Source organism: Ursus americanus, chromosome 2 (assembly GCF_024610735.1).
Source record: "Ursus americanus isolate L20-20 chromosome 2, mUrsAme1.1.p, whole genome shotgun sequence".
Classification (NCBI taxonomy): Eukaryota; Metazoa; Chordata; class Mammalia; order Carnivora; family Ursidae; genus Ursus; species Ursus americanus.
The window spans coordinates 95790206-95806272 of record NC_142128.1 but is presented as its reverse complement, the minus strand read 5'-3'; the positions used below and the strand labels follow the sequence as shown (position 1 = coordinate 95806272).

The 16067-nt window shown below is 44.8% G+C and overlaps 1 protein-coding gene across 1 annotated transcript in view; it reads right to left on the bottom strand.

The window, feature by feature from the left end:
• SELP (selectin P) overlaps positions 1–15686 on the bottom strand; it is a 39253-nt gene extending 23567 nt beyond the window's left edge. The window contains exons 1-6 of the mRNA XM_045797648.2: positions 15606–15686; positions 7068–7158; positions 5045–5431; positions 1849–1956; positions 1208–1393; positions 525–710 (exon numbers count right to left, since the gene is read on the bottom strand). Of these exons, the coding sequence (XP_045653604.2) occupies positions 525–710; positions 1208–1393; positions 1849–1956; positions 5045–5431; positions 7068–7158; positions 15606–15608 (961 nt within the window). The 5' untranslated portion in view covers positions 15609–15686. The remainder of the gene's footprint in view (positions 1–524; positions 711–1207; positions 1394–1848; positions 1957–5044; positions 5432–7067; positions 7159–15605) is intronic.
• Positions 15687–16067: the final 381 nt, after the last annotated feature.

The window sequence follows — 16067 nt, the reverse complement described above, 5'->3', positions numbered from 1 at the left end:
GGCAGTGGTGAAACTACCTCAGGAAATCCAGGTGGAGCTAGGAATCTATAAGGGTCAGAGACCCTCATGATGTTTGTTCAGACTTGGAGGACCAGTCCGCAGGGTGACCTTAATCTTAAAGAGAAGGAGTCCTCCCAGCTTTTTCTAATGTCCTCTATTCCCTTTACCTCCATAACCCTGTCCTGGTAGGTCTTCTACTTACAGACGTAGACGCCATCTTTTCCTTCTTGTGTGAAATTTATGAAATTTATGAACGGGGCCATTCAAACAGCGCTGGAGGGCTGTGAGTTTGGGAGAAGGGAGGACTTTTAAATTGAGTTGTAGTGAAATCAGCCTCATGATTTTCTGGTGCCTGACCCTCTTTTCTTATCCCAGATGTGCCCAGTGTACTGAGGGGCAGGTGGAAGGAGGGTCACGTTGTGCTGGACTTCAGGCCAACTTCTCCGTAGCCGGCCAGTCATCTGTACTCGCAGCAAGAACTGGGCACAGTGGACATGACACAGCCCCAATCCCCGGAAACTCACCTTCACACACTGGGGCTGCGGCTGTCCACACCCCCGAGGCCGTGCACTGCACCACCTCTGGCCCCACTAATGCAAATCCCTCTTCACAGCTGAAGTGGCAGCTGGACGGGTACTGGAATGCGTCGGTAGAGTGCGGGCAGGTCATGCTTCCTCGCTCAGGAGTCTTCAGGGGCGGGCAGTGGGCAGCTAGAAACAAGCACAGAGCCCCAGTGTGGGAAACCTCAGGACACAACAGCAGCTTTCTATACCTTCCCCAAGTGACGGGCGAGGTGATCCACCCGGTTGGTTAAATGGTACTTTCGGTCGCTGTTTTGAAAGATCCAAACGACCTCATTGTTTATTTACCTTTTAAAGAGCAAGGCAAAATTATGAAATTAATAATACTCCGCCCTGAGTACTCATTATTATATCCTGTTTGCAGTTAACAAGGTCCTGTCTCCCTTTGTGATGCTTTTGCCTGAAAACCAGGAATTACGCTGACGACTTCATTCTATAGATACAAAAATCATGAAAATCAAAATCAGTGTTACTCTCGTTGATGGGTGATAGTAAAAATCAGAATTCTCCATCTAATGTGCATCCTCAGGATTTCTCCTGTTTTTTTTTTTTTAATGGAGAAAGCTTGTTTTCCCCCTCTGAAATTCTAGTTGTCAGTGAGGACAGAAGGACGAGGGTCTACATACCTACGCATCGTGGTGGCTCATTCGTCCAGGTTCCAGAAGCCAAGCATTCCAGCTTGCTGGGTCCATTCAGTTCGTACCCTTCAGCGCAGTGGAAACTGCACTCTGAATTGAAAGAGAAGTTTCCCAGGGGGTGGCTGCAGTTCATGTGCACATGTTGAGGGAGATGAAAATCCCCACACTCTGTGACTGTGGGGACAAAATATTGATTTGTTTTTCATTGCGGGTTTAAAGACAATGTCCGGTTTGCTAGAAGCTATCTGTATAACCCTCTCAGCCCTGTCTTTCTGGGCTTCTAACCCAACCTGGACGTCTTTGCTTGGTTCTTTTGTATTGGCTACATCTTGGGAAATAATCAGTCTTTCACTGGGTTTTATTGCAAATGAGCAAAATCAGCCTTTGTTTTGCTTCCTTTATGTTTCTCTTTTACCTTTTGGGATTTTATGAGCAAATATTCCAAGAATGAAATGCTTCACCCAGAGCATGTGTCTCGGGATAGTTGGAGTGGGGCCGACTGACAGACCACAGAGAGGGCCAGGACTAGCCTTTCCTCACTGGAGAGTCTCCAACATGATTTGTTTCCTGGCAGCACCTCCAGCACAAGACCAATGGCCACAATAATGTCAACGGAAGAGTGGCCTCACCGTATTCACATTCCGGCCCGTAGAATCCCGGGAAGCAGGAACAGGTGTAGTTCCCGATGGTCTCAACGCACTCTCCTTGCTTGCTACAGGACGTGTCCTGGCAGGAGGCTGCATGGACACAAAGGATCAGAATCATGGGCGTTCCCAGGAGGTGTGAAGAAAAGCTGGATTCTTCCCCAAACCACAGACTCAGCCCCTCTCGGGTAAGACTGAGCCGGCCAGACAACAGAAAATGACCGTGTCCTCTGGTGTGCCAGCCCTGTCCCCGTGAGGGACATCGTAGGAGCCTGCTGGAGCATTGCACCATCCGTTTTAGGCTGAGTTTAGTGTTGCCTAAGGAGGGATTGCTATGTGTGGCACAGAGAGACAAAAAGTCACTGATGGATGTGTAGACAGAGAAACTCCTCTATGTGGTACAAATAGGTTGTGGCTTTTTTTTTTTAATGTTTTTTTATTATATTATGTTAGTCACCATACAGTACATCCCTGGTTTCTGATGCAAAGTTCGATGTGGCTTTTAACCAAGACTATTCTTAGAGTTGTATTACTACAGGAGCCCCTGTGACAGATAGGACAGCATAAAGGCTAGGAATCAGATGTGGGTGGTCACACATATGTGAGCAGAATCCTGGCTCTGCTGCCAACGATTATGGGACCTCAGACAAGTTACTTCTCCAAGGCCAACCTGCCCAAGATCAGGCCAAAGCCCTTCCGCCTTTTGTTCATTTCAAATCTGCACCCAACACCACATGGTGGAGGAATAGAGGAACCAGATGAGATGTGTAAGACCTCCTGGTTCAAGACAAACAGTTCCACAAAGAGGTGTTTCACAGGTCCAAATATGCCGGGCCTAGGTGTGGAGAGCCTGACTGGCCAGCCAGGCCCTTCTCAGTAAGACTGAATGGAGAGGGGCTGGGTTTCTTATCTGCAAGAGACTTTTAGGGGGATAGATGTATGCACTAGGTATGTGACGGAGGGTTAGCATTAGAACTGATACTATGAAAGCACTGAGAATGTGTTTACTGATGAGGTGATAGCTGGGGGCAAGGTCTGAGGCTAGACTATACTCTAGTGGAGTTTCCTCTGCACTAAGCTGTGGCCACACGTGGTCCACTTTGGGGTTTATTACAAGAGGAAGTTCATATGTCACAAAGAGGGTTATACTAGATGACCTCTACATTCCGTCTCAACTCCGAGATGCTGTGATTTTAGAAGTCATGCAGATTCTACAGGAGGACATTCCCGAGGCATGCAGCAAGTTTGGCGAAGCTGCACGGGGGCCCTGGGAAGTGTTCCAAGGAACGGGAAGATGCAGGAGGAGCAGTGGCTGAGAGGCAGACATCTGGTCCGCATCTTCCATCCTATCACCTTGACCCCACCAGTGTCTTCCAGCAGAGATGCCTGTCTGCCCTATGCTCTCGGAACATACAAATTTTGTTCTGATTGTAGCTTCTTCAGGATCTCAGAATATTAGAAATGAAAAAACAGTCAAAGGTCTGTAGTCTATTCTGCTTGGGTTTCAGGCAGGTTAGTAACTTGTTTATACCTTTGAATCCCCAGGAAAGGACATAATGATGATTCACTGAATGAATCTTTCTTTTGTTAGGGTGTTCTGAGGTCTAACAAATACTGACCTTTAGAGATTTGGTCCGACTTAATTTCTTGTTGCAGTCTACATGTCTATTTCTCATTTATTTCCTACCGAGAGTTGATGGTTCCCTACACCCTTTGTGTCTTGAGTGGCAAAATGAACTCAGTGATAGTGGCTGCCTAGAGTGTTGCGTTGGTGGTGATGGAAAGCGACTGTGCTCCAGTGAAATTGCAACAATTAGCAATGTCCGCCAGTGTTGCAGGTTAGACGAGTGGCATTGTGCATGCCAGTAGTTCTCAATCCCTTTTCTTCCTTGTGAGTTTTGGCAAGCTTAACTGAGGAAGACGGTCTTGCAGTTATGGATGTTGCAGGTTGGGCAGGGAGAGGAATCAGTGGCAGACTGGTTTGTCTCCCTCTCTGATTTCTTCCCATTCAGTTTTCCCTCCCTTCCCCTATGGTCCTCCACACTATTCCTTATGTTCCACACATGAGTGAAACCATATGATAATTGTCTTTCTCCGCTTGATATATTTCACTTAGCATAATCCCCTCCCGTTTCATCCATGTCAATTTTAGAACATACATAGCAGAGTGTGGCATCTGTAAGATGATTTATGAAAGGAGAAGCTTCAGAGTACTCAGGACTGCCTTGCCCAGGGCCGCCAAGCCTCTCCCTAGCCACAGTGTCTGTGCGCTACATGGGGCAGGAGGGGCTCCTGCATGTGAGAAGCTGCACAATGTGAGAAGTGAATAATGCAGAAAGGTGGCACGAGCACATGACTACAGGAAGACCAAGCTTCTGTGCCCATCTGCTTACTCGGGAACTGCTTACTTCGAGAAGCAAATACACTACCAGGTTCCTCTTCCCTTTCCTCACACCCCCAACCCCTCCCGAGGCCAACACAGCTGAACACATGCTGTTGTTGAAGGGAATCTGTAAAGCTTTTGTGATTCTTGGTCATGTTCTCATGTTGTGTCATGAGAACGGAGAGCAGAGAGTACAGTAGCATTTGTGGCTAAAAAACACCAACTTTAGATCATGAGTTTGAAACCAACTCCACCACCAAGTGGCTTAGAACCTTGAGGAGATCCCTCACTAGCCCGAGCCTTTGTCTTATCAGTGACATGAGAGTACTAGACCCCATTGCTGAGGTTCTCCAGAGGACTAGACGAAACTAATGCAAAACAGACTCCTGCCCCATGAACTGAGAGCAATGCCTGCACCATATTAGTTACAGCTGGGTCTCCTGGGGGCGGGGCCAGGCCACCTTTCGACTTCTACCGGCAGAGTGGTGCAGAAAAGTTCCGGACCTAAAGTTTAGGAGACTAAAACTTCCTGAGCATCTCCTTCACCAGTTATGAAATGAAGAAGGTGGATCAAATAATCATAAAATAAATGATCGTAAGATTCTAGTTTCCAAAATCCAGTTTTCTCCAATCCTGATCTTATGGTCTTCAAGGCACTCAATAACGCAGCTTGATTGTAGTTTATTCTTTGCTCTCACATCCCTGACTTTGTGACTCAATGTTACCGCCGCAGTGTCTATGTTAATGAACCGGAAAGGCATTTGTTTTAAACAAACTTCGGAGTAGAGAAGATCCTACCTGTATAGCAGAGCGCTCGCTTCCTTTTCGCGCAGGGCTCATCATTCCACTTGCCAGGGGCTGACACACTCTTGATGTAGATCTCCACACAGTCCTGGTTGTTTTTCTTGTTGTTGGGCTCATTGTCAGCCCAGTTCTCGGCCTCTTCGGTGAGAAGCTTTTTGGTTCCCACCCAGGTCCATTTATCATTGATCTTTCGGATCCCAATCCAGTAATAAGAGTTGTAGTAAGGTATGACATCATTGAGGTAAGCAATCTCTTTTTTATTCTGGATGGCCACTAAATCCGTGTAGTGCTTCTGGCAGAATATCCTGGAATAATTCCACGAATATGCTTTTATGCTGTAATTATAGGTCCATGCTGCCACTTCTTTCTGCTTTATTAATTCTGCGTAAAGGAGAGTAAATGCCAGGTTAGCATCCCTAACCAGAAGGCTTCTGTGAGTATAAATACACTTCTTTGTAGTCAGATGAGCTTCTGACTGGAAGACAAATACCTAAAACATGACTCTTTTATGTCTAATCTAGTTTAAAGGAAGAAGGGTAGTTTCCATCTTTCACCTAAAAATATATACATGAAGTCAGAATAGGAAATCGTACTCTGAGGATCCTTAGTATTAGAGATTTGGAATCATAATGATAAGAGTTGGATCGTCTAATCTCCTTTCATAAATGGAAGAGACGTATTACGTAATTTACCCAATTTAAATGACACATGAACTGTCTTGATGGCAGATGGGAATCTACAAGTTCTACCTCTTCACATGGAAAATAAGATGCTCTGTGATCTGGAGCCTACCTGCTGGCCCAGCCTCATCACCCACCATATTTACCTTCTTAGCAAAACAGACTCCCACTTCTGTGCCTTTGCAATGCTCTTCCTGCTCTTCTGGTTGCCCTCCCCACGTACGCCTTGTAAACTTTTCCTCCCTCTGCATTCCATGACTTGCCCAGGTAGGCTTGCCGCTCCTTCCTCCAGGCTCCCGCTGCACCTCATCTCTGCCTCCACCTCCTTTATCACTAGGTATTGGAATGTCTCTTCCTGTGACATGGCAAGATGCCAGATTGCGAATCCTGATAGTGGTCTGTTCTTTTTTCTCTGGGTCCTTCACACCAAGCTCAGAGCTTGACACTTAACAGGTGTTCAATAAATACTTGCTGAGTGAAACACAACATGTTTGTGGGGGGCAGGTTACAAATCAAATCTCCGGATCTGCAATCTTACGCTCATTCCACCTCTCTTGACTGTTTCGCTTTGATAAATTACGCTGTGTCCTCCATTTCCGCTCGCTTACATGTTAAAACAAGCCTTTTGAAGACATGTTTGTGGTATTAAATGAAATAAAGTACGTGCTCTTCAAAAGTGTCAGGGGCACTCTGATGGAAGATATTGTTTTTGTAGCCAGTGGGAACTCACCCGGGCCAGAAGAGGCCAGATCCCACGTGAAGAAGTGTACAATGCAAGCAATCAGACCTGGAAGTGGCTCTCTTTCCTGTTTATAGAGTCTTGCTCCTAGTCAACCCTGTCCTCGGCTGCCTGCCTGAGGGTCATTTATGTTTGTCTCTCCCTCACTGATACCTCTGCTGCATTGCTTCCCCCTAAAACTTTATTTTGGTGTCACCAGGGCTGCATTATTGACCTCCATGGAGTCTAGTTTTGCCTTAATCAGCCCCTTCCTCCATAATAAAATGTTCAAAACTATATTTTATAATTGCATCAGTATAATTGTATTGGTATAATTGCATTGGTATTGTATGCTAAGACATTTCTGTAGGTCCCTAACGGTACTGTGGGCCAATGCTTGCTGTGCCTAATGGATAATTGGTCCTGAAGATGTCCACTTCAGTTTGTCCAGACTCCTTCCAGCAACGTGATGGCATCGGGTGCATTTTTTCCCCCAGGCATTTGGGCGGGGAGAATATTCCCATGCCTCATAACAACTGGCTACCGTCCTTAACTTCTCCTACTTGGAGAAGGTCCCCTCATTACTCAGGCCCAGATGAAGGGTTAACATAAAATTTACCAGAGATCAGGGCACTGAAGCAAAGGAGTTGGGCAGTTCTGAAGATTACACTCTGAAATCTCCAGTTCCAGATGGTTTTTAGGCAGCTGGCCTGAAACAAGAAAAGAAGACTTCTTTTTAGCATTGATGTGAAATCAGCGGGGCCAAAAAAATTCTTGTTATAATCATTATATTGAGTTATAATCCTCCGTGTTTCCATCAGGCTGGAGGTTCAAGCCCTCTGCTTCCTTCTTGTTTCTCACTGCTCTGCTTCCGAGTCATTCCCTGGACCAACGCCGAGGACAGAATTTGCTTCTTCCATTTGACAAATACGTATCAAGTAACTACTCTGTGCAACTAATATTTTTCGTTTATGAAATATTTTGTAATATGCATGTAAGAAAAGTCATTATTATTATGCAATAATCTCCCTTTGAGAGCTAGTATGCCATACCCCAAAATACTAGAAGTTGCGTGCAAACTCCCTGACTGACCAATACTTTGATGCACGGGGCATCAGCGAATTGTCCTGTGCTATCCCATCTACTTTGTATTTTTGATCTATGTTTTGTCTTCTTGCTTGAAAATTTCAGCTATGTCCCCAGTACTATTCAATATTTAATATATATGCATACTACATATGTATTTTAATATGTATAATAAACTTATTCCATTTGGATCAATAGCAAGTATTATTTCGAACAAGTTCCCTTCTGTTGGGATTTCATCAAATGTGTTAACATTTTAAAAATGTTTTTAGGCACATAAGTTCTGGGAATGCTCGTCTTGTCCAATTCCCTCCTGTCGCACATGAAAGAACTGAAGGTTGGGGAGTCTAAAATCACATATGCTTTCACAAAATTCAATCTTTTTTTAAAAAAAAAGATTTTATTTATTTATTTGACAGAGAGAGAGACAGCCAGCGAGAGAGGGAACACAAGCAGGGGGAGTGGGAGAGGAAGAAGCAGACTCCCAGCGGCAAAGCCTGATACGGGGCTCGATCCCAGAACGCCAGGATCACGCCCTGAGCCGAAGGCAGACGCTTAACGACTGCGCCACCCAGGATCCCCACAAAATTCAATCTTTTAAATTTTGATTTATTACCCTTTTTGTAAGGAAGTAAGATGTAGTGATCAAGTAAAGACTTCAAGCTTAAAATTGTATTATATTAGGTTAAAATTCTGCAGAGGAAGTAGAATAGAAATAGGTATTAAAGGGGAGAAAACAAATAATATAAAATTCCCTATTATCCAGAACTTGTTCGTGTTTTAAGTGATGAGGGTTCTTAGATCACTACAGTATTTAATTCCACTGTCATACATTTTAAGAAATGATGTGACATTTATTTATTGTAAAAGGCTAATCTTTACAATGTATCGGACATCCCATCTTTTATCGGTTTTAAAACTTAATGACCAAAAAAGTTAGCTTTCCACTTGGAAAGGTGTGAGAGTCTACACAATTTTCCAAAATTCTTTCAGAGGCATAAGCAGCAGAAATGTTACTGCAATCACGTAGATTTCATGCAGGGGAGCCCAATATTTACCTTGGAATGTGTGCTGGGTTTCTTCTCCAGTAGGCTGGAGACTCTTCTCCAGGAGAAGTATACAAGTATAGCTTGTAATCTAGTGGTGCTTTCCCTGTGCCTTTTGAAAGTGTTTGTTTCCCTGTACATTTCTCCCTAGAGCATTTCTAGGGGTTTCTCTGGCTTTAGGGCAAGTTCAAGGAAGTGTGTGGGAGGCTGATCAGGGGAGGCTCCTGCTTCCCTATCAGTGCCCAACTCTAGCCACTATGCCAAAAGAGCTGTTTCACATTTTAACTAATTTGTTTAAACTTTGAAATATAGTTTAAACAGAATTGAGAGAGTGAGAGAGAAAGTGTTTTAAAATTTTCAGGTTTTCAAGGTGGATGTTGGGGTAACATAGTGATTCTTATTCTTGCAGGACTTTTGAATTCCTTTGAAAGTCTGGTAAGAGCTATAGTCAGGATTCTTCAAAAAATGCACAGTTGCAATTTTTTTTAAGACAGTTTCAGATGGTTCATGGATTCACTAATTCTGTCCATGTTTAACGGACCCCAAGTTCAAATCTCTGTGAACTGTAAGGGTACAGAGTAAGTCAGTAGCAACGGACAAGGGTTTTGTGTGTGAGCATGGAGAATGGACGGTGCCTGAGAATCTTTCTCTGAGTGGTCATTTTCCTCTGAAATTTCGTTGGGGTGGGCAGGCTTTCTCCCATCTGTTCCCGTTCTACAGTGTCATCTTCAACTCTAAGATCCTAGAGATTTAAGGACTGTTCCCCTGTGTTACTAAGGACTGTTCTCCTGTGTTACTAAAGAAATGTCTCTAAGAGAAACGGCCACGTGCTCTGCTAATCTTTACTCTAATGTTCTCTGGCAGTCAACTCTGAACTGGAAGTTACTGGGAAATAGTCTATGACTGGGTCGTTAGAATCACATCCTGTGCCCGTGTAAACCTTCATTAAAGTGCTTCACACTGTGGTTATCTTTAATTTTACTGTTCCTAAGAACTGGAGGAATGGGGTGAAGAGAGGGGCAGAGAGAAAGTGCAAGACCAAGTGTTTTTTCCTTGCCCTCACTTTGCTTAGGGAGAGGCGGTGTATGCCAGCAGGAGTCCCGTGGCTGCCGGCATCGAGGGTGGCGTATGAAGTTGGCAGAAATGGTACCACGGAAAGGAATTCTGTTCCCCTGTCTATGTTGTAGACCACAGCTTTGCACTTTTAGAGGCAAAATCGGCAATGCCCCTCCCTGGACTGTTTGCCTTCTGCCCCAATACTGATTTCCCTCCTTCCTCTTCATTTCAGGGTCTTCAACTTCCTCGCTTCCCATTACTCTCCAGCCACCTCCAACCACCAGCCCACGAAACTGCTCTTGCTAACTTTGCCACTGAAATCCTAATTACCAAACCCAGTGAACGCTGTCCCTTCTTATCTTCCTTGACCTTTCTGCAGCAATAAATGCTACTGACTACTTCCTTTTATTTAAAATCCTTCTGCTGGTTCTTCTCTTGACTCTTATCTGACATCTTGAGCAATTTTGATGAGTCTTCCTCTGAATCTGTCTCAACCCTCTGCTTGCACTTGTAGAGATAGAGATTTCCCTGGGTTCCTGCCTCCATGACCCTATTCTCTTATCACTCATCTGCTTTCCTGAGGTCTTCTTCTGGTCATCTGTGTGCCAAATGGCCTGCAGGCAGCATCTCCATCCCTGACTTCCCTCCTGAGCATGACATCGGCAATCCAAACACAAAGCAGGCGTATGAATGTACAGAGGAGAATGCTGCTGGCAGAGGCTTCTCAAGGCCAAGATGACTTAGGTCTGACTCTCAGCTATAATAGAGAGCAGACGCTTAATGTCCAATAAATATGTTATGAATAAATGAACAAATAAAGAACAATGGCAGAGAAATGACTGAAAGTAAAAAGTGGGCGCTGAGTAGGAAAATGTTGAAAAAATACGTGATGATTATTACTCAGTATTTAGGGGCTATAGCAGTGGTTGCATCAAATTTAAAAGTATTTTACGATTAGGCAGAAGAGCACAAGAAAGCTGTGCAAAAAAAATGGTCTTGGTACTTTGTCTCATTCTATTTGGGTGTGAGAGAAGCAAGGGGCCTGATGGCTCACATCCAGTGTGAGGGAACAAGTGAGGAGGACTCACTCTCTTGTCGTCCTGGTAAGATAGACGGATATGTGGAGACGTGGGGAAATCAAGGATTGTTATCATGGGTGGTGTGTTTCAGGAAAGCCTGGAGGGGCATCAAATAGCAGCAGCTCTTAGCAGCTGGGGACAAGAGAGCAAATTTCAATCTAACCCTTTGAAGTGAGTGTGACTCTCAGAAAGCACAAAAGGGGGCTCATAGAAGAGGCATAGGCTCTGACTAGCAGACGGTCGCACTGACCTGAACCCCGTGACCCTGAAGTCCTTCATCAGGTGGGCCATGGAGGGAAGACCAAGGATCTCTCTCCTTTGTCCAAACCCTTCACATCAACCTGTTATCAAATCCTATTGACTTTACCTTCTGACCAGATACCTGGCCATTCTCTAGATTTCCACTTACCGCTAAGATACTAGTGCAGGGATTAACTCTTTCATCCCTGCACATCTTCTAATTACTCTTTCCTCAGGTTACCCATCTTCAGTTCTTTCTCTATAATGAAGTCAGAAGGATATTCCTAACACAAAAGCCTGATCATATCACTTTACTACTTAAAGTCCATCAGATGTTCTTACACCTTGAGCAATAAACACAAACTCTTCAAGATGACACATGAAAGACCCTTCAAAATGTGGCCTCTTTCTTTTGTCTAGTCTCATGTCCTGCCATTAACTTTCAGTTTATTCACCCCCACACAATTCTACAATGCATTTATAACAAAACATCTTGCAGTTTCCAGAATGCACTATATGTGCCCTACATTCTCCTTATGGCCCAGAACACCCTCTCCTTCTCTGTGTACCTGGCTCTATAAATCCAAAAATCTCCCCCTGAAAGGAGCCTCTTCTATCACCAGTATCACTGCCCCCACCAAGACAGGTGCTCCCTGTTATCCCCTGTTCTTTGCCATTGCTTATTTCAGTAGATATTAATTTATCAAATGCCTACAATGTGTCAGGTACTCTTCGAGGCACTGGCATTAAAATGGTATAAACAGACATCATTCCTGTCCTCGTGGAATATACACTCTATTGAGGAAGACAGACAATGAAATGCCAATAAATACACAACAGTTCATAGCAAACAAAGATGAACCCTGGAAGCTAGTGATAAGCCCCAGGTAGGGAATTAATGTGGTAGAGGGACTGGGTGGTTACCTTAGGCAGGGAGCTCGGGGGAGATCTCTCTAAGAACGTCATTTTTAACTGAAAGCAGAAGGGCCAGAAGAAGCCAGGCAGGGAGAAGCAGGAAAAAGAGAAATAAAGACAGAAGGAAAAGCTGATGTGAAGGCTTTGAGTGGCAGCAAAGTGTAGGGTGTTCACAGAACATGACGCATCACTGTGGCTGGAATGGAATGAGCAGAGGGAGGAAGAGTATGACATGAAGCCGGTGACAGATCATTCTGGGGCTTTGGGAACTAAACAAGGGGATGAGATTTTGTTCTAAATGCAAAGAGGAATCAGGGGCTGGGGGGTGTGGATTTTAATAGAGGCGATGATATAGTCTGATTGATGTCGAAAACTGGGAGGTCCTAGAGGTTAATTGAAAAGGTAGCTTTGATGAGGGAACTGAAAGGGGAGCTGAGGGCACAGCACAAGCTAGCACCGGGCCACCCACCCCCCTCCTGGGTGGGATTTGTGTGACATTCCTCAGACACTCCCTGCTGCCCAAGAACAAAGGAAAGGGAAAAACAAAGGGTTAACTGATAGAGATCGCAGTCATGGAGGACAGGAGTCTCCATCAGTTTGCACCTGTCTTAACAATTTACAATAAGAAAACAATCCCCAGAAAGCTACAGACTCAATTTCCTGGAACCCTAACATCACCCTCCCTTCCACAGGATAGAAAATCTTGTATTATCAGTCACTCCTCACAATCCCAGTGCAGCTCTTTCTGCCCATGGGTCCTGTCCCCGTGCTATAACAAAAACACTCTTTTTGCACCAAAAAAGTCTCAAGAATTCCTAGGCAGTCTCTGGCTCTGAACCTGTCTACTCCAAACCACATCAGGTTGGGGCCAGAACTTGTGGGTCTGATGTACAGCGAGCAGAAGGGATCTAATTATCTAATTGCTAGGGCTCTGCACAGAGATGCCCCTGACTATGGTGGTTTTGATGAATCAGCGGCAGAGACGCTGTGCTGTGCAAAGGGGAAGCTACTGTACTAGTCCCAGCGGGAGTGAAAGGGGGTCTATCTTGGGCTGGGGCCAATGGAAATGCAAAGGTGGGAGGTAGACGTGAGAGTCGTGGAGGAGGCAGAACTATACAAATTGCTGGTGGCAGAGTCCAGGTTTCACAAGGCATCACAACTGCCACAATATTTCCCTGAAATTTCTGGATGGTAGTGGTGTTGGCATAGCACAGATGTTAGTAGCCCCAGCAGCTTAAAGGTAGAAAATGAAACACAGTGAAAAAAAGAAAGAGGTCTCTAGGCCAACAGCAGATTAGAAATAAAGATAAGAAGGATCCCAGGGCATCAACACTAAGAATCAAAGCGCATATTTAAATTAGACCACAAATGACCATTATTTAGGTTGAAATACTAGCATTAAAAATAAAGTAGCATACCTAATTTGTAAAAGTCTATTGGAGCATGACTGAGCTATATCCCTACAAATATAAAGGAATCATTTTGAATTTGACTTTATAAAGCTTCTGTCTGCTTTTCAATCAAAGAAGTGAGACACCTAGAAGATAATGTAGTAAATGTTGTTCATAAAACCACCCCTACTTTCTAGAATTGGTCCAGGGGCTTTTCTCCATATTGCCCATTATGCAGTAGATCATTTTGACTTTCCAAGATTTGATTAATAAGCTTCCACTTACAAAATTCTGAAGCTACATATTTTTTTTTAAGATTTTATTTATTTATTTGACAGAGAGAAAGACAGCCAGAGAGAGAGGGAACACAAGCAGAGGGAGTGGGAGAGGAAGAAGCAGGCTCCCAGCGGAGGAGCCTGATGCGGGGCTCGATCCCAGAACGCCGGGATCACGCCCTGAGCTGAAGGCAGACGCTCAACGACTGAGCCCCCCAGGCGCCCCTGAAGCTACGTATTCTAAGAGCCAGTGGCCAGCCCAGGAGAAGATGAACCATGTAACTACATTTTGAAAACTAGGTAATGAAAGAGTAAGAACTAAAAGCCCCAGATCTAAGATGGTTAAGGTATGAATGGAAGAGAATCCAGACCTGTTCCTTATCCCACTAAAACTCTGACTAACATCAGCATAATTCAAGTGCAAGTTCCCAGTCAAGAGCTCCCCCTCTTTGAGAGTCATCTGATTGAAAACACCCCACCAAATAAACCTTAGCCTCTTTCCTCAGGACCTAGAGGTTAATTGAAGCCAAATTTACACACAGAGGGTTGAGGTTCCTGAATCCCAAGAGCCAAATGTGCCCAGGGGCAAAGGAAGAGGTCTTACTTTTGGAATATAGAAAACAGTTCTAGAGCTGGAGTCCTCAGCACTAGGTTGCAGAGTTCCAGCCCAGTTTCAAGATGCTAAGGGAGGAGTCTCTAAGCATAAAGCCCAGGAAGCCATAGAGTGGGGTTCTTAACCTAAGACCCGTGTGCAGGTTGGGGAACCCACTGTGCTTGTGTGCTTATGTGGATGTTTGCATTTTCATCTGGGATGAAGAGTTGTATTTTCACGAGAACCTCAAAGGACCTCACGATCCGATGTATCAACATACTTCTGAAATAGAGGAGGGTCCCAACTGAATAGAAGGAAGAGATGACTAACTCCTTATCCATGTAAGTTGACCAATACAGAGGATGTATGATGTGCAAAGGATGAGACAAAAGCAATCCACATTTCCATGTCATTGGTGTTCAAACTCAGGACAGACTCCGATTCACTCCTGTTCCCTTCATAGTCTTCTTCTCTATTCAGAAAATCCCCATTGCAAATATTTGAGAAGTGTACTGTAGTAAAGCAGAGAGGTGGGCTGAATCATGTCTGAATGCTGCTTTCTTCTGGCATCCCATGGAAAGGGGCTCAAAAACAGAGACAGTTGGTTCCTTGCTAGCCACAGATGGCAGGATTTTGGACCCCGGGACGATGGGAGGTACCCCTGGTAAGTCAGGAGTGAAACCGTGTGTCTTATCTGTTAATGAGTTAAAAAATGTCTAGTTTTCCTTGTATCTTTCCTGGATCCCAAACTCCACAAATTTTTTTCTTTTTCACAACGATAATAGCTGGCATTTACTAATCAGTTACCATGTGCCAGCCTCAGATTTCAATGCTTTTCAGTGCCATCTTATGTAACCTTCACAATGACACTATAAAGTAGAGTGCTAGAATTATATCTATTTTACAGATGAAGAAACGGAGCCCCTAACAGGATAGAGACTTAAGGCAGAAATGGAAACAGTGTGGATACTCCACGGAAGTCCCGGGAGACTCCTAGGGTTCCGAGAGGGAACTAGGAGGGCTGGGATGAGAACACATTCAATCGCAGGTTGTCCCAAGGCACCTGCTTAGCCTTGCCTTCAAGCCAGAGGGAAGAACAATCCTGGAGAAGGTGGCCAAGTGTTTACTGAGATCCGCACCAGGAGAGTTTCTGCAAGCTCTAATAAGAAAAACAGCAGCAGTGGACCCAGAGGACAGAAGTCCAGATCCAGACAATGTCAAGCCTAGTGGTCAAGCCGTAGTGAAACTCCTGGTCTCTGCAAGGCTCAGTGGCTTCATTCATAACATGGAAAGAGCAACCTCAACCCCCAAGGATGTTAGAGGGTCAAAAGCGGACCGCAGGTTTGGACATCCTCACCCTCCAAAGGGCTATTCAGCATAAAGTGCCATGACTACTGCTCTTTCTCACTTCACCTGCCTGACTCAGTCTCCACACGGCATCTCCTCCCGTTCCCAGAGTACAGAGAAATGGACTTACCATCTCCTCTGCGCCTCGGCTTCCTCTCAGCCGTCTGCCCAACCCAGACTTCTTATAGTCTTGCTGCCTCCCCTCAGTGTCAAGCTGTTTAGAAAAGCAACTTCCTATTTAAGTTCCAGAAATTCACCACAGCCCTTCCCATGAAGTTGGATGTTGATAATACCGGAGCAGTTGATAACACTTAGCAGCAGTGGTCACCGGGGGGCAAGAGGTTACCTACTTCCACGGGGGATGGTCTGGAGACAGGGGCAAGTGTGAATCACTCCTGGACATCCCGGGCTGAGCAGTGCAGGAATAGTGCCCACATCCCCCAGGAGTCAAGTTTCCTCTGATTATGATAGGAGCCCCAGTTTAAGGTCGTATGTTTGGAAAATATGCTTTGTCTTAATCATAATGTCCCAGTGTAAATTTTCCAGTTATTGTGAAATCTCGGTGAATGTTAACAATTCCAGCAGGCTTCTG